At 35.7% G+C, this 27760-nt stretch overlaps 1 protein-coding gene across 1 annotated transcript; it reads right to left on the bottom strand.

Moving 5' to 3' along the window:
• LOC123561325 (uncharacterized) lies at positions 1-27760 on the bottom strand. Its single transcript, XM_053516968.1, has 8 exons — positions 26977-27760; positions 23585-23971; positions 7170-7583; positions 6488-6511; positions 4960-5121; positions 4305-4338; positions 4007-4078; positions 1-121 (listed from the first exon to the last, which is right to left on the bottom strand). The coding sequence occupies exons 1-8, from the start codon at positions 27029-27031 to the stop codon at positions 1-3; spliced, it is 1269 nt and encodes a 422-aa protein (XP_053372943.1). The 5' UTR covers positions 27032-27760.

The following is a 27760-nucleotide window of genomic DNA, read 5'->3' as shown; positions in this document are numbered from 1 at the left end:
TCAGATATAAAATAACGCTGGAACATGGTTTTCCCTCGGGCTTTTTATTTGGGAGTCCATGGACTCATACACATTCTTATTTTCCATTTCTACATTATTTTGTAGATGTTCATATATGCCCCTGTAAATCAAAAGATCCAACTAATTTACTACACAATGGCATATTCTTACACAAGTTTGAAAACAGAAAGATCAATGAGAGTAAACCAAAGTGTTCATTAAGTAAGCGTGAAAAATGATGTGGTTAGTGATATTATTGGCCTTGAGCCCACATGGCTGACTCATAGGTTCTGCACATTGTCTTGATGAGGTATCATTTGACTCAAGCTTCATGATTATCCTTTAAGGGGTTTAGGAGATACAGAGGGAACACGAAATGGAAGGCTCAAGCCTTTGACCTTGGGTTGTGACCTTGACCTTGAACTGACATGGCTGACTCATAGGGATTGCATATTGTCTTGATGAGGTTATCATTTGACCCAAGTTTCATGAAAATGCTTTAAGGGGTTTAGGAGATACAGAGCGGACACAAAATGTTACGGAAGGACGGAAGGACGGACGGAGACCATTCCTATAACCTCCCACCACTCGTGGCGGGGGATTAACAAATAACCGAGTATTGCAGTGACAATACAGAAATCCCATACCAGTATAAAACGTTGGTAGTGTTCATTCCTTGTGGTTGCTGGCAAAAGTGTTAATAAAATCTGAAAAGTTGATCCCCCAGAAGCACCGAAAACAAGGCAAACAATGAAAATTGCAGACTCGGCTTGATAGAGTCTGTTCACGAGCAGTAATGGAAAATGCAAGACTAAAATGTTTCCAGGCATTTAGGAGCTAAGAAACTAAAACTAATTGTACTAATAGTTCAATAGTCATCTTGACCTACAAATATGGATCATGTACACGACATACTGTTTCATCATGGGGAACATTTGTGTGCAGTACAAAGATAATCCATCAATGCTCATAAAAGTTACGGAGCGGAAACAAATTTTTACTTGACCTTCAATAGTGACCTTGACTTTTGACCGACAACCATCGGTCATGTCCACGACAAAATGTCTTATAATGGGGAACATTTTCTGTATAGTAATAAAACTCCTTCAGTGTAATTATATGTTATGAGGCAGAAGCACATTTTCACTTGACATTAAACAATGACCTTTAACTGACAAGCTTAGATCATGTGTTGAAGCATTGTCACAAAATGGGGAACGTTTGGGTGTATCGCTAAGATAATGCATTAATGCACATAAAAGCTATTGAGCGAAAAAAGTTACTTGACCTTCAATAGTGACGTTGACCTACAAATATAAGTCATGTATGTGCTTATTTATGTATTGCCCTCTATACACATACCAAGTGTTATGAACCTCGCTTGATTACTTTTCGAATAATTACAGGATCCAAATTTGCGGACGGACACATGGCATTCCTAGTCCCCTTCGGTGAACCGGTAGGGGACTAATAAGGGATGTCTAATGACATCTCGTCTGAGAGGAGCTCAGTCAGAACAACCAACAACACCTGTGAGCTACAAAGAGAAAGTCACCATCATCAAGGCACTAACGAGACCAAGGGTTGAGGAAGATGCTTTTCATCTCCTTGATCGGTCTGAACAAGTGATGATGGTCAGGCTCCGCTCAGGGCACAGCAAGCTCAATGCCCACATGTACAAGAAATACAGACTGGCAACATCACCAACCTGTCCATGTGGTTAGGAAGATCAGACTACAGAGCATATACTTGAGATATAAAAGGTATGACCAGGAGTGAGCTGCAACTTGGCCAATAAATACCTAAATCCACCAGAAACTGTATGGAGGCATTGAGGATCTGTGGAAACCACAAGCTTTATTGAGGCTACTGGTCTGACAGTGTAGTCGCGAACGAAGAAGAAGAAGAAGAAGATCTCGTCTGACTATTCGAAGGCTTGTCAGTAAAAGAGATTTTCTGTCTAATCATAGGTCTATTGTTGAAATTCATGTAAAAGTTATGGAACTTGACGCTGTAACCCTTTTCAATTTCACCAAACAGCTGTAGGAAGTTTCAACCAAGTATCTGCATTAGTTTTAGAGATTTTATTGTAATTGCTTGTTACTTAAAATACTAAAGGTAAACGAAAAACAAACCAGGAACTTTTAACATTAACAAAGTTCGTTTTGAAAAGTAGCAATTCAAATATCTTGAAAATATCAACAAGCCGTAAAGTCCAATCATATTATGCAAGAATAGTCCAAACCTTGTCTTGGTCAAATCTAATCCAATCAGTATACATTTTTAATTGCACACATAATCCAAACACAATTTCGTGTATCCAAAGAATATAAATCCTCTCTCTAAAGATAAATGTTTAAATGTCCAAACTAGTAACATTTTGTTGTTAAACAATACAGGAAAGTTGTTCAATAAGATCATGCTTTAGTTCCTATTTTCCTTTTTTCTCAGACCGCTTCCTATTTAAACATCATTGAAAATTCCCGCAAATTCATGTAACACCAGGAATAACAATGAATATTCTGGGAAAACGCAGAACACTTAGAATTTAAAATAATACTTTTACCCTGTTTATCAGCATCTGTGATGGGACCTTCTAGAATACTATAGAATATAACTAACTTGTTAACATACATGCTGTCTCAAAACTAACACAGGTTTTACAGTTAACAATGAGTCATCAATGAAAAACAACAAAGTAACGCGTAACTGGGAATGACATGCAAATAACAGTAGATTTAGCATATTAATTGTATTTTATTCTTTCAAGACTTTCACCAAAATAGTTAAAAAGGAGTATAACTCTGGAAATACTGCAGGTAGACTTCTGCAGCAAGTTTTAATTGAACATCTGATGTATTGATGAAGATACTGTACTTTGTCACCGTGGCCCAGTGGTTAAGGCGTCCGCCTCGGGATTGGGAAGTTGAAGGTTCGAGTCCCATGGGGAGCGTTCGTCTGGGGGATGTTTGTCATGGGACTCGTTCCGAAAAGGCCGGTTCGTGAGCAGCAAGCTAATTAAATGAATGGTTACCGACTTCTATCCGCCTGGCACCTGGCATAGTGGTAGGGTTTGGGAGGTAATTGGTACGCCCAATAAAGACCTTTACCTTTTATAAAAACATTTCTAAGTTAAAAAGGGGCATAGCTGGAAGAGTTACATAACTTGTCACACTGTCACTATGATTATGTACAGCGAGTTTCAGCTGAATATATTGAATAATGATGAACCTATTGGAGCTTTAACCAGTGCAGACGCCGGTGCCGACGCCAATGCCGACACCGACGCCAGGTCGAGTGCAGCAGATTTCCTTATTCTTCGAAATGTCGAGAAACAAATTGTTCTGAACTGAATTAGAACATACAGTAACCTGCGTAGAAGACACTTATCTTACGACTACGCCGTGTCATCGTTTGACTAAATAATCAGGGTAGCCAACCCACGTGACATTTTGATATCATACACATGGGAAAATCGCTCGATCCAGGTAACATGACACAGGTTGTCCACCTGGATAAATTAGGTAAATATAAATATTTTCAGTATACGATTACAATTATTGCAAATAAAAATGCCCAAAACTGTTGCTGAAGATTAACGGGTGTAAAAAACATTGACGGGAAATAATTTTCACTTTTAAATGTTAAAAATTTCATAAGCCTTGCGCAATAATGCAATGCTATTTCCACGGTTAATTATTTAACAATCAACTGGCAAGTGTGAAATGTGCCAGCTGTGGTCGCTGGGAGTAGTACAATTGTTTAAACATATGAAAACATTTGTTGCCAAGTATTTCCCAATAAAACCCAATCAAAAACGGATTTTCCTAGTATTGTCCGATGGATTGGACAGCATGACGAAACACAAGTTCAATAATAATCAACAGATACGAATTAAAATTTTATTCAAAATATCACAATAGATTTTCGTACAGAAAATTATGCTTAGAAATATCTAACACCAAAATATATTTATAGTAAATTCGATAACTTTTTGATAACTTACGGCATGGAAGACTGACCAAACATTTCCATTTCTGGTTGAGTTCGTGGCTGGATTTGGTTTTTCCCATTGGAACTGTGTTATGAAAAATAAACATCAACAATTTATAGTGACTAAACACACTGTTGTATTTTTCCGAGATAATTTTAAATAGATTCTTTTGGCACTTACCTCAAACGCTTTCTATTGAAGATATAATATATCAAGTAGCCAGTGAACTATTGGTGGGCATTTTATGAAATACAATTAATACGGCTATACTCCATACTGTTTTTGGTATGTAAAAGGTAATATATGTTACCTATTTTCCGTTTGAAATCTAGTTCTGTGCGCTTCTGAAATCAAAGATAAGAAACAGTTGATTAAATAGAACAGAACAATTACTTTATTTCGACTTAGACATACATTTTGATATTTGATGAGGCTGTAAATATCTTTAATGATCAATGGGCAAACTGGATAACAACTAAGGTCACGCTGGGACTTTTGTCTAAATTATTTCCCTCTTAATCAAAATTACTTATATTACTTTGTCCGGAGTATAACGACAAAATTAATAAAGGAACTGTGTTAAAACGTCATACAAGGACTTTGAGAGGAAGTGCAGCGTACAAGAAGCATAACGCACCTTGTAAGTTTTTTAATTATCTCCCTTTAGTAAATATACCTGAAACGTTCGAAATGTGCGAATTATCTTGTAACATATATAACGTTAAATATATCTTAGCGTATAAATGGTTAACAGCTAACAAACATATTAGGTGATCCTAAAAAGCAGGACTGGACGTCAATTGTTAGCGGATTATTTAAGTTTGATTTTATTGGCCAAAAAGTAAGCGTAATGCATTATAAACTATTAAGGCGTGACGAAAATAAATAAGAAGGCTCGCTAAAGATGCCTTTCATTTTTTTTATACTCGTACAGCCGCTGTACATATGATTCAAGGTTTACTAACTATTACTGTTTGTAGTTAACTGTCTCCGTACAATGACAACAATAACGCCGACTCCTAGAATGACCACAGCAACAATCACACCACCTATTGCTCCTGCTGTTAAATCCCGTTTAGTCACTTTGTTGTCAGATATTCCCTTGTCGTCAGATATTCCCTTGTCCCCTGCAAAATAATTGCATAATGCACAATATATCTAGCACTATTATTAACTAGATAAAAAGGCAAGTTTTATGAAAGTTCCTTAATTTTACTTACTTATTTTAATCGAATACATGTATACAAAGAAGTATTGTTTAAATGCATTTCGTCATATCAACGTAGGGCCGCGATTTGTATCAGTATAATACAAATCCATATAATATGATGTAACATACCAAATATCTAAACTGCAATTATTGTGGTTTCAGAGAAAAAGATCTGTTTAAAATGTTTCTTATAAAGTCTATATAAACAAGTTACTCAATTTATATAGGTTTGATAATGTCCATTCAATGATGCTAAATACTGAATATCTAAGCTTAAGTAATTGTGGTTTCAGGGAAGATGTGTATAGTTCCTCCTGTAAAACACCTGGCACACGCGCCCACATATTCAAAAAGATGTCAAAAGTTTGACATAAGTGAGTAAGTAAATCGCATTATTTAGTAAAGGGTGACCTTGATCTTGATCCAATAAAGTATCCAACCTTGAATTACATAATTATAGTCAAGATATAGGCCAAGTTTCATTTTCACAAAACGATCCAAACATTTAAGTGAACACTTTTTCTATCTATAGTAACGATGGCGCCATTTCTTTTTATCTCATGGTCATGATTGTTGTTTTTACAAATTAATGCAAATGACCTTGGCTTGATAATTATGTCCGAGTCGAATTCTGTGCAAAATAGTTCTTTTCTTTCAATATTTTCAAAATGAGGAGAAATGTATTAATCTGAGCCAACAAATATTGGGTTTACATTACAATTTGTATTTGAGCGGTAGTAGTGGTCGGTAAGTTGCTGTTTTGACCATTTTCGCAAAATTGTTTAAGATGGAGTTAGTTAGTATTGGCATTTTCGTTCTGTATTTTTATGGAAAATTGGTGACTACATAATTTTGCGGAGGGTAAACTCTATTTCTTCTGTTAAAATACAAGACAGGGATTGCCATGTTCCAAAAACATAGCACACACACGCGCACGCACACGCACACGCACACACACACACACACACACACAAAATAAAGGAATACAGTGGGGCACCGCCTTGGAATGGTAAGTGGCAAAAACACCACTGGGGAGCTTAAATCGGTTAATGGTGCGCACCCAACCTCACTTTTACCTCCACCATGTTCCAAAGACACAGGCCAGAGTAAAAAAGCAAACCCTAAGAACCGTAGACGTTTGTACTGTTTGCAGAAGACAGAGCAACAAGAGAAACACCCTTAAGGGCCCGAGGAAACAGGCCAAAAGACAGCTATCAAAACTGTTCAGTCCAGTAAAGTCAAACGGTTTAATTTGGAGTTCAAAGTTCTGTACTGATATTTACCTCCGTTTGCCTGATCACCGCCGCCTGAAATAAACATACTGCTATTTTAACACGACTACAGTAAATTCTAATCCAACATCTGAACTGAATTTGTCTGCCCTGAAACTTAGACTCTTCCGGTCGTGAAATCTGGTATTGAAAACAAATTTGCTAATTCTTGAAACGTTATATAAAGTTCCTACAAATGATAGCGTCGACTGCGCTCTTCCTTACTAAAGCTAAAAGATGAGTGTCATCTGTATCGTTGGTAGTTTTATACCGCTACGATTATTTCCTTCTCTTTTTTCAATTTTCAAGTTGTCCCTGTGAAAATGACATGTTCACTTAAAGCTAGGTCCACTTAGGACTAAATTAGCATCCGCAAATGAATACGCCATAATTTTAAGTCCTTGGTTTATTTTATTCGCTCAATTTTTCATTGAAAGATTATGGAATTACATCGAATGATATAGTACAATTTGCACGATTGATTATTAAGTCTCGATATTGAACCTCACACCAAACCCCTCAAAAATGAACAAAGCAATCCACTTTTACTTTTCAAAACATCGAAATCCAACGTTTCAATAAAAGAGAAAATTCGTAAAATAAAGTTCGCGCGACTCTAAAAAGTGTTTTAGCTAGTAAATATGCACATGCAGCAAAGAACATTTGCCACGCTACTAAAGTAAGATGTACTTACTGACATCCACATAAAACCGAGAATTGTCCTGTGTGGTATAAGTTGTTCCATAAGGATTTCCACTAACAGAAACATAGCACTCAAATGCTAGGTTGTTATCCCTGATTGCATCACAAGCTGTAGTGTTATATGTAATTGTTGCTACTCGGATATAACCACACTGATTGTCACTTATTGCAATGCCTTCATCAAATGATCCTGCTGGTGGTTGATACCCTATAAACTCATCCGTTGTTCCCATTTCAGAAGTCTTTCGCCATCTGATTGTTGTTTCTGCTAAACTTCCAATATTAGCGGTGCAAGTAAGTTTCAATACATCACCGGCATTAAATGCTGCCTGATCTGAAGATGACGATCCCTGGTGTACTATAACGTCATTCTTCCTCCCTTCTAATTGCATCATTTGAGGGTAAACTAAAACAGTGGAAGTATTAAAAGTTGACCAAAACGGACAAAAATAAGTCTCATAAGTCTCACAGTAAATAAAATAACTAAAAGAGATGTTGGGGACGCGAAACGATCTGGGCAACCTTGGCCTTAAATAATAGGCTCTCCATGCTATTTGGCAGGATGTAAGACTGAAACAATATTGTTCCAGGATTCCTAGACAGGCACTGTGACTCTTGACCCAGAAGTTGTGAAAACATTCTCATTAGGTAAGTCACTGAAATAATCAAGTACATATATATTGCAAAGATGTGATAATAAATCATTCGAAATAAAAATAAAATAAACCCAAGCTGTTCGTAAAACATGAATTTCACCCTTGATGGTATGTCCCATTTTAAGTCCTGAGATCACTTGACCCTGCCATTTGACCTACTGACAAAACAATAAAAGCCATTTATTGATCAAAGGCAATCATCATTTGAAGATTCCGGACTGTAGACCAAAGCGCTCTTTAGTTATTGAATGGAAAAGTTTTCAGTATCAATGTCAATGTGACCTTGACTTTGACTTGCTGGTCCCCAAACCAATGGTCATCTACTGATAAGTGGCAATCATCCTATGAAATTTGGCGACTTTAGGCCAAAGCATTCTTCAGTAATTAATGGAAAACAGCCTTTCATCACAATGTCACCGTGAACTTGACATTTGACCCGCTAATCCATACAACAATATGGGTCATCTACTGGCCACGATCAGTTATCTAATAAAATTCGATGCATATATGTCAGTTATTGATCGGAAACTGATTTTCAGCTTTAGGTCACTGTGACTTTGACCTTTGAAGAACAAACCTCAAACCAATTTAGTGGTTATATTTCCAACAAAATCAATCAATGAGGCCTGCATAATTTTGATAAATGATTGCCAGATACTCAATTGTGTTGAATGGTATTTAAATCAGGCCAGTGGTTTCGGAAGTTTGCAAAATTTCCTCTATCTATAATTAATTAAAAAGTAATTTTTCATTCACGGCGTGAACATTTACTGCAGAGGATTACCAAAGGAACTTTCTGTAAGGAATTAGAGATTGATTTTGAAACAAGAAGTCGTAACCAAACATTCCCTACCAAGGGGCATTTTTTACAGAAAATTGTGAGCGAATACAAAATCTTTTTTTTAAGTAAGTTGTGAAACATAAAAAAATCCATCAATCATAATTATACATTATGATATGAAATTTGAAATTGTTAAACGTAAATTTATACGTAATTGGAGAATGATTTCAAATGTTACCAAGAACAGTCCCATCGTGGTCCTAAGTCGCTCAACTGAAACTGACTATCTAACCTAGAATAAATGGTTGACAATCAATCATGAAAAGTAACAATTTTGTTTTACAATAAAAACATAAAACAGGTCTAGTATCCCCATTTGGACAAATATGAGAGTTCCTTAATAGGATGCTACAGACAAGTAAGATACTTCTACTTTTATCTAAAGTATCAACTCAAAGGGGAAAGGGCCACCATTTAAGGAATTCTAACCGATGCTACAGATCATGATCAAGCACTTCATGAGTTGTTTTAGAGTATTTCTATATATAGTTCTAATGGCTCAAAATGGGGCTACATGCCCAATTTGAAAAAAAAAAAAAGAAACAAGAGGGTCAAGATGGCCCTAGGTCGCTCACCTAAGAAACACTCCATAACAGTGTAAAACATGTTTGACCTAGTGATTTCATGGAAACAAATATTCTGACCAATTTTCATTAAGATTGGACCAAAAAATTGGTCTCTTGCGATAAAACAAGCATTTTCTTAGATATGAGCTAGTTTTTGACCCTAGATGACCCATGTTCAAACTCGACCTAGATTTTATCAAGGCAATCATTCTGACCAAAATTCATGAAGATCAACTGAAAAATACAGCCTCTATCACATACAGAAGTTTTTTCTTTGATTTGACCAAGTGACCTAGTTTTTGACCTCAGATGACCCATATTCAAACTCAACCTAGATTTCATTAAGGCAATCAACCTGACCAAATTTCATAAAAATCAATTGAAAAAAACAGTCTCTATCGCATACACAAGATTTTTCTTTAATTTGACCTAGTGACCTAGTTTTTGACCTCAGATAACCCATATTCAAAATCGACCTAGATTTCATCAAGGCAATCACTCTGACCAAATTTCATGAAGATCAATTGAAAAATACATCCTCTATTGCATACACAAGGTTTTTCTTCGATTTGACATAGTGACCTAGTTTTTGACCTCAGATGACCCATTTTCGAACTCAGCCTAGATTTTATCAAGGTAATCATTCTGGCTAAATTTCATGAAGACCAGTTGAAAAATACAGCCTCTACTGCATACACAAGGTTTTTCTTTGATTTGACCTAGTGACCTAGTGACCTAGTTTTTGACTCCAGATGACCCATTTTCGAACTTGGTCTAAATTTCATCAAGGTAATCATTCTGACCAAAATTCATGAAGATCAACTGAAAAATACAGCCTCTATCGCATACACAAGGTTTTTACGTGATATGACCTAGTGACCTAGTTTTTGACCCCAGATGACCCATTTTCGAACTCGGCCTAGTTTTCATCAAGGTAATCATTCTGACCAAAATTCATGAAGATCAATTGAAAAATGCAGCCTCTATCGCATACACAAGGTTTTTATTTGATTTGACCTAGTGACCTAGTTTTTGATCCAAGATGACCCATTTTCGAACTCGGCCTAGATTTCATCAAGGCAATCATTCTGACCAAAATTCATGAAGATCAATTGAAAAATACAGCCTCTATCGCATACACAAGGTTTTTCTTTGATTTGACCTAGTGACCTTGTTTTTGACCCGAGATGACCCATTTTCGAACTTGGCCTAGATTTCATCAAGGTTATCATTCTGACCAATATTCATGAGGAAGAATTGAAAAATACAGCCTCTATCGCATACACAAGGTTTTTCTTTGATTTGACCTAGTGACCTAGTTTTTGACCCGAGATGACCCATTTTCGAACTCGGCCTAGATTTCATTAAAGTTATCATTCTGACCAATATTCATGAAGATTAAATGAAAAATACAGCCTCTATCGCATACACAAGGTTTTTCTTTGATTTGACCTAGTGACCTAGTTTTTGAACCGAGATGACCCATTTTCGAACTCGGCCTAGATTTCATCAAGGTTATCATTCTGACCAATATTCATGAAGATTAATTGAAAAATACAGCCTCTATCGCATACACAAGCTAAATGTTGACAGACGACGGACGACGGACGACGGACGCCGGACATCAAGCGATCAGAAAAATTGCTCAGGTGAGCTAAAAAAAAATGAGAGGAGACTTTACAGTAATGCTACAGATCTATCAAGTTTCGTGAAGATCAACATTGCGTTTAATAAGCAGACGCTGTTAAAATGTTTCCGTACTTTTGGCTGCAAAAGGTTCCAAGAGCCCCCATTTGAAAAAAAACAGAGGCCTCACAATGATGCAACTAGTCTGTTACACTGATCTGTCTTAGCGAATACAGACTAAGTTTGATGATTATTCATCAAGTGGTTCATGAGAAGAAGTCGTTTGAATGTGTTTCCTATTTTTAGCTCTAGTGATCCCTAAAAGAGACCAAGTACCACCATTTTAACAAAGTAAAAGAGCAATGCACCCTATTTGAAAAATATTGAGAGATGTCCTTATAATGATGCTACAGACCAGTTTGATGAATATCCATCAATCGGTTCATGAGAAGATGTTGTTTTGATAATGTTTTTTCTTCTATTTTTAGCTCCAGTGGCCTCTAAGAGGGGCCAGGAATCCCCATTTTAACAAACTTTTAACATTACAATGATGCTTCTGCACAAGTTTGAGGAAGATCAATCAAACGGTTAAGCATGGCTTAAGTAATGCTTAGATTTTAGGGAGAGTTGGTTCTACCTCAGCTAAAATGACTGCGAAGTGGAGAGATTTTAGGGAGAAGTTTAGTTACTATATCGAAGCATGCTTGTCATAAAAGGGAACTTGATATAATCAAACTGTCTATCTAGGTTTGATTATGTTTACCTTTCATCTAGTAAAATAACAAAATAACACATCCATTGAAAATAGGATGTGATGAAATTGTAATTCAAGGAATATCTAAAGTTTTGCACAATTACTGCCCCAATCAAAAATGTTATTACGAATACAATGTACAAGAAAAAATCAAAATCCTACAATTGGCAAAGAACAAGAAAAGAAAGGAAGCTCCAAGTGCTAATTGCACTAAACTTTAATCATGGAAACGCATAAAGACGTTTGACAGTCCTTTGGACTGACATTGGCGCTGATATAGCAATACGTGCCGTCAATAAGAATAAACGTGTTAAAAGAAAACGTCGTCGGACAGGCATAGCCAACTACACAGTCATACACCTGATGCAAGTGTCAAAAAATACCTGAATTTCAGTTCATTTCGTTAATTTCGTCATCGAATGTGTCAGTAACCTGTTTTTAAAGTCTACTTTGGTAATGTCTTATAAAGCTTTTAGAAATACGAGTACAATTATGAAGAAATAATTAAGAATTATTAAGAAAATGCGATAAGATACTGAATTAAGTAAATATAAATCCCTACTACCTTGCCAGCAATTTGTTTACAAAATTCGCATGTAATTTAAACAAAAATAATTTAACATTCAGTAACAAAGACATAACGGAGTCTTTACTGACTGACTTCGGTAGCCTCTGAAATAATGGGGACTTTGACTCGCTTTCACACTTCTAGTGAAAATATCACAAAATCCCGTTGTTGGCGGAACTTTAATTATGCCAACACCATGTATTTAGGCCATCTGATAATCGTTAAAAACGGGGTGACTTGGGTTTCGCTAAAGTTAGATTTGAGTGTCAGGAGCTCCAAAGAGACTCAAGTCGCCCTTTGTTCGAGCCCCGCGTTTATGACAAGAAATCTTTTTAAGTTTTTTTTCTTTTTTCTTAGCTTAAGCGTACCCTGAAAAGGAACAAGTGCCCTTTTAGAAACGTCTTGAGAAAGGATCTTGCCAAAATGTTTTTGACCAATTTTGGTGTAATTCTGACCTGTAGTTTCAGAGAAGGTATTAATGTAAATTGTGGACGACGGACGATGGACACCATACCATCTACCTGTACTTAGAGCTTACCAAATGACTTGGGGGGATAAAATTTCTTTGGAACTAATGAAACTTGTTTTAAACAACACACCTGTGAAAATCAATACCAGTGCTGGTCAATGCATAGAGCTTTACTGCGTATCAACCTAATGTATTGCTAAAATAATATTGCTATATTTTTACCTAAATAAACAACAAAAGTTCTAACTTAAGCCTGGGTTTATATTCTGGAAATTTACAATCCTTAACATCGTTTGTAATATCTGCCACTACCAATCATTTTACTTTAAACATAATTTTATTGTTAAAGTGGTGGGAAAGTTGATAAGAAACCCAAGTATTGTCTTTAATCATATAAAAGGGTAATTTCACGTAACAGATTGCCCGCTTAGCTCAATAGGGAGAAGATAGTCAAAAGAAATTTCGTACACCACCTCTGATTCATGCAGAGAAGTTTTCAGTTACTTGCGGAGAACAGTTAAGTACTGGTGCAGAATCTAGGAAATAAACAAAACAATAAACAAAACAAAAGCTAATATTAACAACAAAGTTAACTTAGGTGTCTGTGACCTTTGAGAGAAAGGTCTGGGTATTGCACATGGTACATTGTATTCTTATTGTGAATATTTATGCCAAGTTATTTTGAATAGACATCCATGTAAAAAATACAGACAAGACAAAAAATACCAAAACATGTTTATTACAATCTACCTGCCTCCCAGCCAAGGTCAGTTTGCAATAAAAATGTTATAATCTGACTTCAATTAAAGGATTTCCTAGAATATTCAGCAAGAATACGTTCGCTTCGCTCTTAATAACTTAGTTTTCTGTTCTGTTCCATATGCTAATCAGTTTGAAAGACAGGCAGTTACTTTCCTTTGTCGGCAGAATTTGAGACACAACATTAATTGCAATTTTGGCAGTAAGCAATTAAATACGATAAACTTTCATTAATTAAATTAATGCATTGCCTATAATCCGAGTCTGCGGGGCGTGAAAATACAGCGACCTAGGTCGTTGCGGATTATCGATTTTGTACACTACCCTGTAACCAAGGTGATCTGGCGAGGTGTCAGCGATATGACAAGATTCTGTGTACATATCAGTCGCCGATGCACTTCATGGTAAATGGAAGATCGCTGTATTTATTTTCAATTATATTTTCTAGCCTTTTCAAAAATTTACGAGTTCGGCATTTCGCCGCTCCTCGAATTATTGGGGCGGCGGGCGCTGCCCCTGCCGCCCCAACTCCTACGCCCTTGCAGTATTTATGTAATTGACTTTAATACAAGCAAGGATATCCTAGAACCTTCAGTCACATATGCCTTGCTTCTCGTGCGGTTATTATGTTGATCATTAACTATACACATATGTATTTAAAATGGCATGTCAAATGTTTACTTTTTTGCCTAACCGTCTGCACAGTAATAATCTATGTAAATGGATAATTCGAACCAAGTTTTCTGAGAAATGAGACTGAGCAAAAAGATCCTCTAAATTTCTAATGGTTGCCCCCTAATTGTTGAATCTGAATAGAACTACTGCCAACGGTGTTTTTATTTCCTGGGTCTCAAGGACTCGTAGACATATGATTTCCGGCGTCCGTCCATCCGTCCGTCCCTCACAATAACTTTCTTTTCAGCTCCTTTTACAATTCTCATTCAATTCAAATAAAACTTAAGAGACTTTTTAACGTACGTTCCTGTTTCGACTTTGTACGTATGTTATTCCTTAACATTATTGCTATTCAAAATATATTGTGTCCAGTGTTTTGAGAAAACTCCTTGAAATTGATAGAAATACGTTTACATTTACGTACATTTACGCTGAAAGGGTCTAATAAAGCATACCGGTGTCCGGTGCCAAATATTTTGGATAATTTACATTTGCCGAAAGACCTCCCGTGCTAATGAAATATACGTGCCTTTCTTGTTTTATTGAAAAATGTTTTAACGGACATATCATACTGTGCGTGGAACTAGTTTTTTTAAAACATTTAGTCCAGTAAATCTAGTGTCAAAAATGCAAATAAAGGAAAAAAAATTGCACAGAAATGGTTTTTGTGTTTTCATGTTCTACAACATGTGCTGAGTCAACAGTAAAAAATCTACCAAAATCTAAGTACGCAAAATATGATTTTTTGGGCAAAAAAGCTGGAAACTGTATCTAAAACCGCGATTTTCTGGAATATTGATAATACGCCTATATCTATGAGTAAATTGGAATTTTGAAGCTTAAAAATATTGAAACTTATCTTCTACATTGTTTTCAATGACTTCTTAACATTGCATGTATAAAAAGATACACAGAAATACCTTTGATACAATTTTATAGTGCATTTTAAGGTTCTTTAACTGTGTTGCAAATATTGGGTTTTATGTTGCTCTTTGTGCATAATAAACCTGTTTATTTTTCATGGACCCCTGTTCCAGTAAGGAGGTCGCGACGAGAACAGTATTTTAGTATTTAGTCGTGCGCTAGTTGTTTCCCTTTGTATTTTGAACGCAATTTGTAATGAAAAAAGCGTGAACTTCGTTTTTGGATTTGCCACGTTTGCATGGCCATTTCAATCCTCGTCAGCAATGGAACAACATAGACTTTCACTGAATTTATCCCACCCGCCCATGCCCATATTTGTGGATATTGTTTATAACTTTATTGTGAATCAGAAATCTTTGCTGCTGCTGTTCATCTGTTTTTCAGGTTCCTGCATAGTAGATCTGTTTCAGAACATAGAATACGCCATAAGGGAACAGGACAATAGTAGAAAGGGGTATTCCCACAAACCACACACAGCTATGTAGTGACTGGTCAATAATTTGGTCATGTAATAAAGTTTACGATCATTCTTTGAGAGGATGTATCAATAAAGTTTACGATCATTCTTTGAGAGAATGTATCAATAAAGTTTGCAATCATTCTTTGAGAGGATGTATCAAAATAATGACATGGATTATGTGAGATTATTGCTATGAGAACTACTTTAGAAATAAAATGGAATACCTATACGTTCAGGCACTTTAGTGCTAGTGCTGTTAGTAAATGTTGTTCGTAAATGTTCTGTTGAACGCCAGAAACTCAAACTGATATATATATATATATATATATATATATATATATATATATATATATATATATATATACATGTTAACTCATGTGCATGTAGATCTAGTTATTTATTATAGTTATATCTGTTCATTAGCCAAAGACATGTTATGTCGATATTGCTAATAAAGTTTGTTGTTGTTGTTGTTGTTGTTAACGTTATTATTTGTCGCGGCTTTATAACGTTTTCATTGAATATTGATTCTAATTTGAAATGCACGATGGGAGTAAAAGAGTACCAAGGCCATATGCATTAATTTTAAAGTAATAGTATTACTCGGAAGTAATATTTAATTCAGAATGGTGTCAAGTAAATTGAATAGTCATGTTTGTGTTAATGTTCTGTGTAGTGAAGGAAAAGCCTATTAGCCTTGGTTAAGGGTACGCCACTTTGAAAAGCTGTCGACCACCGACCATGGTTTATATTTGTTCGAGGAAAATGTCATGAGCCTTACCAGTGTTAGCAGAAGCCTTGTCGTAGTTTGTCGGCGTATAGGTCTTAATTGTGGGTCTGCACTTGTGTTTTAATGAATGCTTACAATCTCTCGGCCGAAATTGGCTAGAAGCCACGAAATAATTCGGTCGGGGACTGAAGGCCAAGGTATTTGTAGAATACTGTTTGAATATGAGTGTAGGGATAATACACGTTTTTTTGTGTATTAACGTCTGCAGAAGCCCGCGGGATTGTTTGTGATCGAGACCGAAGGTCGAGGTCACAAACATATCCCAAGGGCTTCTGCAGACGTTAATACACAAAACAAACGTGTATTGTCGCTATTCTTGCATAAAAATATATTTCACGACGATTTATGTATTGTTTTCATATGTGATGACTTGACGATTCCGGTACATTTTTTATTTACCATTCCAGTTGTTCTTGGTTAGAGACCACCAATTGTTTTCCCATAGACTTACATTGTAACATTATGGCGTGTACGGCCTTCCATACATCGAAACATGTATATCTAATTACAAGTTTTTCAAGAACTATCTTAGTTCAACCAAAATATCGGACGAAAAACATATGAATAGTGATACTTTATTTAAGTAATTTTCGTGTGAATGAGATGACCCCCTGTTTACATCATTGACATGGCGGGAGAAATTCGTTTGATATAACTTTTTTTTTCAATACACATAAAATGTAGCAACTTTTGTCAAAATATATAATAAAATACTGTAAATGCAGTGAAAAAATATCAATTTTGAAAAAATAATCACTTCCTGGGTTTGTTTACATGACTGACCAATCAGAACGCACAGACGTTACCTTATTCCCAGGTATACACTTACCTCGTTCCCAGTAAGTTCCCTGTACTTTTTGGAATTGGTGGTCTCTGACCTCTTGGAAACGGTAAACATGTTTTAAATATCCATATCCAGGGCCCGGAAATAAACAACACTATCAAAAGCACATCCTGAAGGTTTTTAAGCGATTTTTTATCTCTCATTATTACAAACATAAAATAACCAATAATTGTTCATATCATTTCACTATTTAGTGGACTCGATCACAATTTACATTCGAGTTATATTGAGTACGGATACGAAGTTGGAGTACGGATGCGTACGAACGTAGTGTCAAGTTTCCAAGCTGTTTATATAAATTCTTCGAGAAATTAGATAAAAACATACTGACTGATACTTACCAAAATCATAAATATGATACCTAAAAACAAAGAATCACAAAGGTAAACACGCGATTCTTTAACATTCACGGTTGTCTACAAAATCTGAATTGATGCAGAGTTCTAAAAGGGGAGTAAACAAGGGAAGAAACGAGTACGAACAATGTTGGAGGCAGCGCATTTGGCGTTAGTTACTGATACAGTAAAACATTCTATGGTTTAGATTGCATCTTTAATGCTTCAAGAAGAGGTTTTTATGAAAGAAAAAAGACGCAGATACCAGATGTCAATCTGCCCAGAATTACATATACGTCCCTGGGAAAGCATTTCAAAAATAAAAATCGGGTATTAACAGCACGTGAATTGCCTTGTTTGCACACGATTTTTCTCCCGTTAATACATGGGCGGATCCAGGGAAAAAAGTAGTTTTTATGCAAGAATTCATTATAACTAGTCGGGTGTGCTTTCTAAGTCACTGTCTCATTGCCTGACGTCGAAGGTGCACCTCAATTTGTGTCATTAGATGACGTCATAGGTTGAAGGCAGTAGGATTTGGTAGTCTGGAGACTCGACGTGATATCAGTTTTTTAGTTACTTTACTCAATGGCTTGTCTGCTATAGACATCTGGGCCGCATGTTTTGCTCGCCCCCACGATACGTGAATTTTCATTTGACTGTACATGCCTTTGTTTCACAGTGCAGACCTATCTTCGGGACCTTAGTTGCATAAATGGTCAGTGTCATGTGTAAAGTGTACCAATATTACCTGTATGTCTCTGTCCACTGTATCTTTCCTTCATACGGTGCATTTAATTATGACGAACACCGTTATTTCAAATTAATTCATAACACTTTTATATAGAGTGTATATAAAATGCACTTACATGTACTTTGGTGTTCTTCTACTCCCACAAGTTTGCAAAGTTAGGCATGGCAATTATACGAAATAGTTACAGAAAATGATAGTCATAGAGTATTGATATATATTTTTAGCATGCTTGAATTCGTTCCGTTTTTCAGTATTTCGAGGAATAGTCAGAGCATTTCAATGTGTTATACATTGGCTACGGAAACACGTTTCCTTCTGTCCTAGGGAGGGGTTTTTTCGTGGGCGGCTCGTATTCCGTTTGAGAAATATACAATCGAATTTGTTCAACGTGACAAATTGTAGCGGCTTAACTGTATTATTTAATATACAGATTCGTTTGTGGCATGCATATTAATTGATATGACGGCATCTCGTATAGCATTTGTACATATTTGTATAACATTTACATTTTGATGCCGTATGTTTGCTTTTCTATTATCAGAATGTAAAAAATGTTGATTACTGTTTTCTGTTATAAGAAAGATACTTTTGTTATCTAGTAACTTTATGTACAGTTAGTATTTTCCCACTTTTGCTGCCATCGCTGAGGATAATTGTTCTTTCGATTGATTCAAATTTTATCTTATTTATTTAATGTATTTTGTTTGTACCTTTGCAGTGTCGCTGGGGCAAATGAAATTAGGTTATTTTCAATATACATCTTTAGCTGTTTGTATAGTATGTGCATTTTAAACATTATCTCACCTTGCCAGTTGCCATGAGAAATCTTTAAATAAAGTCGCGGCCTTTTCCTACTAAACTGTGTTGTAGTTTTCATTTATACGGATAATTTAGTTGAAGTGGGTATGACTGACAGACGTATATGGTCGGACGCTAACTCATCGGCCAATGAAATGATGATATTATCAGTCATTAATAAATTTATTCTTGTTTTCTTTTAAAATGGCTGATGATTTTGCGTCTTGCTAATGGCTGCTGTCATTCCCTTCATTCCCTGTTATATACGGTCCATTGATAAAACAATTTTGTTATAAATTTGTGTATCAGATTTGAAAGAAAAGTGTTGGAAACCTATTAATTTCTTTAATTAAAAAAATAACTGTATGAAATCTCTTTCACAGTCAAATACAGGACGGTAGGAGGCATTTTCAGATTTCGGAGGGTGGGGGATGTGGGCACACATTATGAAAATCAGCTAAAATTGTCTCGCTGTCAAAATATTTGCTATGATAATTACCATAATCAGTCAAATCATTGGGTGTGTGTGGGGGGTGGGTGGAGGGGGTGGGGGGGGGGGAGCACCCCCACCTGTTCCTGAGATACTAGCTATTACTATACCATATAGCATTTAAGTAAAGCTTTACAGTGTGATAACTTTTTAAAATATAATTTTTGTGAATTTTAGTAATTACCCTTACAGAAATAATTGGCCTCTCGCTACCAATAGCAGCTAGGTAGATCTAGCAGTTAAGTAGCTGCTACCACACTACTACCAGTAGCCGCTAGCTAGGTGCTATTGGTGGTGTTTTGTATGCAAATTAGTTTTCCTGCTAACTGTAGCGGCTATCTGCTACTTTTTCCTGCTACCTTAATTGTTGCTACTTGTTACCTGCTCCTATAGTAGCGGCTAGCTGCTACCTTTTCCTGCTACTTAGCTTCTATTGGTAGTGTTTTTTTTATGCAAATTAGTTTTCTTGCTATACTGGTAGCCGCTACCTAGCTACCTTTTCATGCTACCGAGCTGCTACCTTTGAAATTATTGAGCATATTTGGTGGATGTCATCTAATCTACCCAGGGTAAACATAGTAAGGTATCATGAAGATTAGACCACAAATGTACTACCGCCAGTGTTCAAAACTGAAAAGGTTGACCTAGATATCATGACTAAGACTCATGAAGATGGCAAAATATATGGCCTCTAGAGTGTCCACAAGGAAATCGTCTATGCCTATGATCAGATGACTGGCTGACAGATTACGGACGAATGTGGTCTCAAAAGCTCACCTGATCGCACTGAGATAATGGTGTGCTAAATAAATGTAAAAGTTCCAAAGACTGGCTCAAAATACAGACCCAAAATCAACAGAAGTGTAAATTAACAAAATATAAACCATTGGCATATTTGAAGACATAATTAATACTAGATCAAGATTTTATTTCATAGAGCTGTCATTGATAGAAAACTTTATATTGATATATCAAACGGCAAGTATCAATGATATATTGATATATAGAAAATAACAGGCAACTATCGTTTAATATTAATGTTATCAGGTCGAGGCTGATATGCGCTGCCGAGACCTGATAATATTTGTATCAAAAGACAGTTTTTGCTTTTCTATTTATCATGTAAATCACTCAACCTAACTAGAACAACATATGCCCTCATATCCTGTTTTGTAAAATTGACTTCTGAAGCAAAAACAAATAAATAAATTTATATTTTACGGATTTGAAAATTCATCGGCTCCTGGAATATATGAATGAAACAACATGGCAGTGCCATCTTCAATTCAACTTGGACAATGTTTTTTGACTTTCTGACATTCTTATAACAAGAGGGTCATGATGACCCTGAATCGCTCACCTGAGTAATATGAGCCACATGTTTCAAATGGCAAACTGACGCTAAAATATTAGAAAGGAGGTCACTAGGTCACATTCATGATCACTGAAAGTCAGTTTTAAAATTGGTGTGCAAAACTGTACATGTCATCCAAATTTCAAGGCTGTATCTTAAAAAACATGAAAGTAGGTCAGTAGGTCAAGGTCACAGTCAAGTGACTCCTAATCGCTTGGTGTCATCAGATAATTATTATTTAACAGTGTAGGAAATATGATCTGATAATGTTTTAAGTATTTATTCCTATATAACTCATAAAACAAGTGACCCCCAGGATGTGGCCTCTTTTCACCCCAGGGGCATTATTTGAACAAACGTGTTAGAGATCCACTAGGCAATGCTACATAGCAAATATAAAAGTCCGAGGCCTTGAACTTTCAGAAAAGAAGATTTTTATTTTTTCCCCTATATAAGTCTATGTTAAATTTGGGACCCCCAGGGCAGGGCCTCTTTTCACCCCAGGGGCATAATTTGAACAATTTTGGTAGAGGACCACAAGGCAATGAAGCATACCAAATATCAAAAGCCTATTCCTTGCAGTTTCAGGCAAGATGATTTTTAAAGTGTTTTCCTACATAAGTCTATGTAAAACTTGAGACCCCCGGGGCAGGGCCTTTTTTTTTTTTTTACCCCAGGGGCACAATTTGAACAACCTTGGTAGAGGACCACAAGGCAATGCTTCATACCAAATATCAAAGGCCTAGGTCTTGCAGTTTCAGACAAGAAGATTTTCAAAGTTTTTCCTATACAAGTCTATGTAAAACTTGGGACCCCCGGGGCGGGGCCTCTTTTCACCCCAGGGGCACAATTTGAACAATCTTAGAGGACTATTAGATAATGTCACATGCCAAATATCAAGGCTCTATGCCTTGCGGTTTTGGACAAGAAGATTTTTAAAGTTTTTCGCAACCAGAGTTCTGCATGGAATTCAATTCTTTGAACAATTTTGAAACGGGGCCTCCCAAGGATCAATCCTGTGAAGTTTGGTGTAATTCTGCCCAGTGGTTTTCAAGAAGAAGATTTTTTTAGAAAATGTTGACGGACACATCACGGACGACACACGACGGATATTGAGCGGTCACAAAAGCTCACCATGACCCTTTGGCTCAGGTGAGCTAAAAAACTAACAATAAAAGAGAGACTCTTACCTGCTCGAAAATAAAAAAAAATCACCCTCTTGAGTAAATCAGAATATACTTTATTTCCACATTTTATACATTTGAATCGGGCAACTACATCACATGTCCGAAGCACTGAACATTTCATTTCCACCTTCAGACATTGTGATATCATGATAAATGTTAGGGTGCCTACACAATGACATCATATTAAGTGCTACATTATTGCTACGGTAGCAGGTACTCGTAGCTGCTGTCATATTAGACTTAATGTGCCACCAAAATCGCTGTGTAGCTACCTTATGTCTGTGCTAGCAGGTTCCTGATACCGAAAGTGGGGGTCTCTACTAGTAGTGAGTAGGTAGTAGGTACATAGCAGATACTCACAACCACCTGCTTCTTTCCTGCTACTAGTTCTTGCTATCAAAAATTGAAGTGACTAGGTAGCAGCTTGGCTTGCTAGCCGCTACCTTTCTGTTTCTATAAGGGTACTTGTTACCCATTTCATAACAATAATGCTAAAATTGTTGGTTATCATGTTGTTTTAGGTGCCCATATTGGAAATAAGGCAGTCATATTGGATATATAATGTAATATTGGATTAAAATGCATAAGGGATCATGTCTAATGAACGTTGTTTTACTTTTCTGTTATCATATGTATGTTTGACACACTCAGATGCAGTATAAAACATACTATGATTCAATTCCATAAGTTCCTTAAGTTATGGCGACCATATTGGATTTGGCAGCCATATTGGATTTATATTGTTTCAAATATAATTTTCGGTGACTGGTAATAGACTCTGCTTATATCCTTTAAAATTTTGACATGTTTAGATAAGTATATATGAAGTTATGATGGAATTCCAAAAATTTGCACTTTCGTTTCAATATTTTCAACATCTTACCCCAAAAATAGGGTGTTTGCATCATTGGATTTTGGTAGATTTTTGATATGTCATTCCTGATATGATTTAGATCACACATGCCAAAAATCATTTCTGTACAAATTTTTTCCCCTAAATTTCATATTTTTACTGGACTATAAAGAGCTATCTATATTGCAACTAGTATTCTTTTCTCCAAATATTTGTCACGTTTTATAACACACCGTGATCTGGGAGATTTGTTTTCAATACAAGCGTTACCTCACACTTCATTGCCTTAATTGTGTATAAATGTACGGGAATAAATGTATCAGAGTGTCCTTGAAAGTCTTAATAAGTCATACTCCCGAATTTTTACCATTATTTTATAAAAAATTTTCAAGTGGACTACATGATTCCAGTTTGTTTTCAGTTGCGAGACTCCCGTGACCTGCGCTCCGATATACTTGGCACGGTAAAATGCGCTACGAGGCATCCTTTACGGACTGACACCGCGAGTAATCACAAAAGATATGATTTGCTGATAGAAGGTAACAAGGGGTCTACATGATGCCAACATGTAGCGATTATGATTTACTTAATCTTCCTAGCCTCCAAAGATTTAATTCTCATTGCTGTATGTTTCGAAGGAAGTAGGTGATATCTTTCATTTTAGTGCTTACTTTTACATAGTCGTAAGAGAAGGATACACTTACCATAGGCTGAAAAGGTACCATTCTTTTCCAATGTCACTGGAGAACTAACTATAGTACTTTTATATGTCAATACACATTTGTAAGCCCTGGCATCGTTGCACACCAACTTACTTATATTCATGCTCACTGACAAATATGTGTTTCCGGAATTATACGTGCCTCCAGCAACAAAATCTTTGTTGTTTGTTACTTTTAATACAGGACCATCAGCGTTTTCCATTTCCACAACTGATTCAAATCTACCTGATCCTGGCGTAGTTTCTCGCAGTATCTGAATAAGGTAAATAGTTTGAACATCGTTTCCAGTGACATCACATGTCATTGTTAATGTTCCAGTACTACCAATCACAACTCTATCTCTTGAAATAGTGAAATCTATCCCCGTAACTCAAAATTAACAAAATAATGGTATTAAAGTCTGCCTGTTACTGTAAACTGACAATATGATTAAAAAAGATTTAATGATAAATTGTAACAAATAGATCTATTAACTTTATATTGTTCACACTACACAATCGCAATGACTATATTCCAATATTTTCAATGATGTTTTGAATGTTAAGAACGTGGGTAGCTAAATGATGCCCCGTTATCTCAATATCACTTTGATTTTTATCAAACACATCCCTAAAGCCAGCAAGATTAAAATAAACAGCCAAATATAGCACAGACTCATTTGATGAAATATCTGTTGCCTATCATTTGATATGTTGCATATCAAAAATTACTTATCGGCACTCACACATTATTCCAGTATATGTATTCTTAATAAAAGTGTAAGGTACCAATTATTGCACTTGTGGATAAAAGTTTTCCAGAGGTAATTTTATGTAAAAAAAACACCGCTGCGGCGTCCCTTATTACCTGCGGTTGGAATGCAACAAGTAGTATAGCACATGGAGACTGGGTGATTTCACGTGACTTTTTTACCGACATGCGATTGGCTTATCGCATTTATAGAACGCCGTTTTTGCAATATAGCTAGCACTCTATATGATATATAGAGAAATGTTTGTGACCTGAATTCCTCATTCATTATTTCATATAATTTATTCAAACTTTCAGCAATGATCAATATTGATACCTTGTGGTGCATAAGGGTTTTTATGTTAATTGCACTTCAGTTTCCTAGATTATGGTCCTGTGTTGTCAAGCAAGTCTAGGTGAAGGCATGAATCACATTTGTGAAAGCTCTAGTAAAGTATTTCAATAGTCAAGGAATGCGACCAATTGAGCTAAAAGTTATGTTATACATGAAAGGGAAATATAGTTATTTTTGCTTAAAACAATAACTTTCAGAATTAAGAAATACATAGTTCATATATCTACTTGTAAATCATGTAGAATGGAGTAATATTTCTTACGTTAAAGCGTAATGGTACAATAAAAAACAAAACAAGTACGTTATTCACCCATAAGTTACTATCAACAATTTCTGGTCTGTATAACTTCTGGCCGCAGGAAATCTTTCGACTTGTCTGATTTTGGATACAATTTTCAGGAACTCTTTGTGTGAAACTCTTACCTCTCAGTCATGTAATTCTATCACATATGTAAAACCCTAAGAAGGAGTCACTAGTCAATACTTCATGTAAAATATCTTACTGCTAAGCCTAGAAGTTTTGGAGCAGACGATGTTTTTTAAAGTTGTCCACGTGTAATGTTTTATGTATAACACTGACCCTGTTGGCGCCCTAAATTAGGGGTCACTAGTCTGTGATTCTTAAAAAAATATATATTATTTCTTGCATGTGTGGAGAAGAAGATTGTTTAAAGTTTTCCTTATATCATGCTTTGTAAAAACACCAATTCCAGAACGACTCCAGTTTAAATTCCAGTGTCCCATTTAAAAAAAAAACTTGAACGAGGTCCGTGAAAGAATGCTGCAGACAACGTTTGGTGATTGGTCACAATCTGGTTCATAAGAAGAATAGAAGTCAAGGATTTTAGAGCACAAAGCTAGCATTGCTTGTTTGCTAGCGTCAGTCAACTTAAAATTTGACATCTTGTTTTAAAAATGTAGGCAGGAGATCTCTAATTTAGATAGTTTCATTTGAATATGTAGAGCTATATATGTGTTTTTATGATTGCGTTTCAGTTCAGTTTATTGGTCTTGAGTAGCGAGAACATTGCAAATATGTACATGTAAATGACTCATATTCTTGAAATCATTCCAGGTGGTTGTTTCTTTAATGTCTCAAGCACTGACTGTCTATGCATTTTAAAAATTCGGACATTAATATGGACATATTTGCTGGCAGATTAATTGAAAGACGAAACATTTGTTCTCTTAATCATAACAAGTTCCAACAGTTGTTGGTTAGCAATAACTTTAAATATGCTAATAAGCAATGTGCTTCCGAACCAGACACACATTTCAAGATAGTGTTCACATATCACATAATTATTTTACAAAGAACTCTGTAAATTGCAAGTACTAACATGACATTTCTAGCATAATAACAAATTTTAAATCAAAGCTTTATTATATTATCATTTAAATAACACAATTAAACGTTTAAGGCTCATTATACACATTTCGAAATATTCTTTCATGTCTAACAGAGCGGGAATGTTAAAAGGTTATTCAGTCTTGTTCTGTTCAATACGTAGATATGTCTTGGCGAGTGTTCAACTGAAAAAATCATAGTTGACGAGCCGATAGACCTATTAGTCGAATATAACTGGATATGATTATGATTACAAACATTTCTCGTATTGTACTGATTTATGTTAAATAACTTTTTATGCTTTAAAGAAAAGAAAACACGAAAATCATCTAAAAGGAATAACAACCACACTCTCAAACAGAATGTGTCAGGCTAGTAAAAACGGGTATTAAACAGTAATCAGCACTTATTTCGGAGTTGAGGGTGATAGGGTGGGGGACTAAAACAGATATCGAGAAACAAAAGAAACTGAAAGTAAAAAGAAATGTTTTTGTACTTTTGTTGTGGTTTTATACATTTTAGAAAATGGTTTAAGACATCTTCCACATCAAATCAACTTAGTTATGGGCTGATTAACAGCCACATCTCAGAAGTTAATAAAGGAACAAGGAATTAATAACAGGCACACTTTTATTATGTTATACATGAACTTTTGTTATTTATGTCGACAGCTAAATTTTAATGTTGTCTATTTATGTACTACCGATTTTCATGGACTTTAAACATTTTTTTTATCTGTACCTGTATGTACTAGTATCAGACTATGTTTGAATCGTTTCAAAGGCAGACGAGTGTAATCTTTCCTTTGATTGTTGCTAACCCTTGGGAAAATTAATTGCGTCGAGTCGGAACGATAAATACCACACCCACAAAAACACGCCCATCAATACACACATTACAGATTATTTACTATGTATAAAAACAAGGATGTAGAATATGTACCTTGTACTGCAGAAAGTATGGCACCCAGGCCAAAATATTTAATAAATCCTGTCATGTTCTGTTGCTTCCTGTTTCACACAATTGAAACAAATACGACAGTCCACTGATTGTTGGTTGCGATAAACCTATACTATAATACAGCATTTTTGTTCCGGGTTCAGTTTACGATTTGCCCTTTTAACGAGGAAGTACTTGTTTCAGAAATTAAATCAAGGTTGTAAAACTTACAAGAGTGCGTCTATTGTTTTTACTGCTTCATTTCTGCTTCATGTGGGGAAATTGTTGGCTGCTTATGCAGATCTGCCGGATTAAATTATCGCCTTGTATAACTGCAAAATAGTAGTAATACTATAATATGACATTAAACGGAAGTTGCTGCAAGATGGAGCAAAAGGAAACTTCGCGCCGAACAAAGCAGTGTATGTAATACTGATAGAACAGGAGATGATAGAACGATGCTGGTGTCTTTGTTGTAGACCCTATACAAACAGACATTCTGACTGGATTTCATGAATATTGGACAAAGAGGCGTGAAACTCACAGGGTGAAAGGGGAAAAAACAAAACACTGTGGCATTTTAGATTAACATTTGGCATAATTTAACCTTGAACTATAACGCCATACAAAACTAAGATTAAGGAGGCTTATCGTCACCCCAAGTTCGTTTTATAAACACATTACTCTTACGTTTTAATGTTTTTTTTTTGTTTAACCGCGATGATTTAAAAACTGAAATTGTAACTTTCACAAAACCACGAATAAAATATCTATCAAATCCTAACAT

Source organism: Mercenaria mercenaria, chromosome 10 (genome assembly GCF_021730395.1).
Source record: "Mercenaria mercenaria strain notata chromosome 10, MADL_Memer_1, whole genome shotgun sequence".
Classification (NCBI taxonomy): Eukaryota; Metazoa; Mollusca; class Bivalvia; order Venerida; family Veneridae; genus Mercenaria; species Mercenaria mercenaria.
This window is presented reverse-complemented; position numbering and strand designations above follow the sequence as displayed.

Coding starts and splice junctions, on each gene's coding strand:
- LOC123561325 (XM_053516968.1), bottom strand. CDS start 27,031: ATGACAGGATTTATTAAATATTTTGGCCTGGGTGCCATACTTTCTGCA. Junction 23,972..26,976: donor CATACTTTCTGCAGTACAAG/GTACATATTCTA, acceptor GTTAATTTTGAG/TTACGGGGATAGATTTCACT. Junction 5,122..6,487: donor CGGTGATCAGGCAAACGGAG/GTAAATATCAGT, acceptor ATTATTTTGCAG/GGGACAAGGGAATATCTGAC.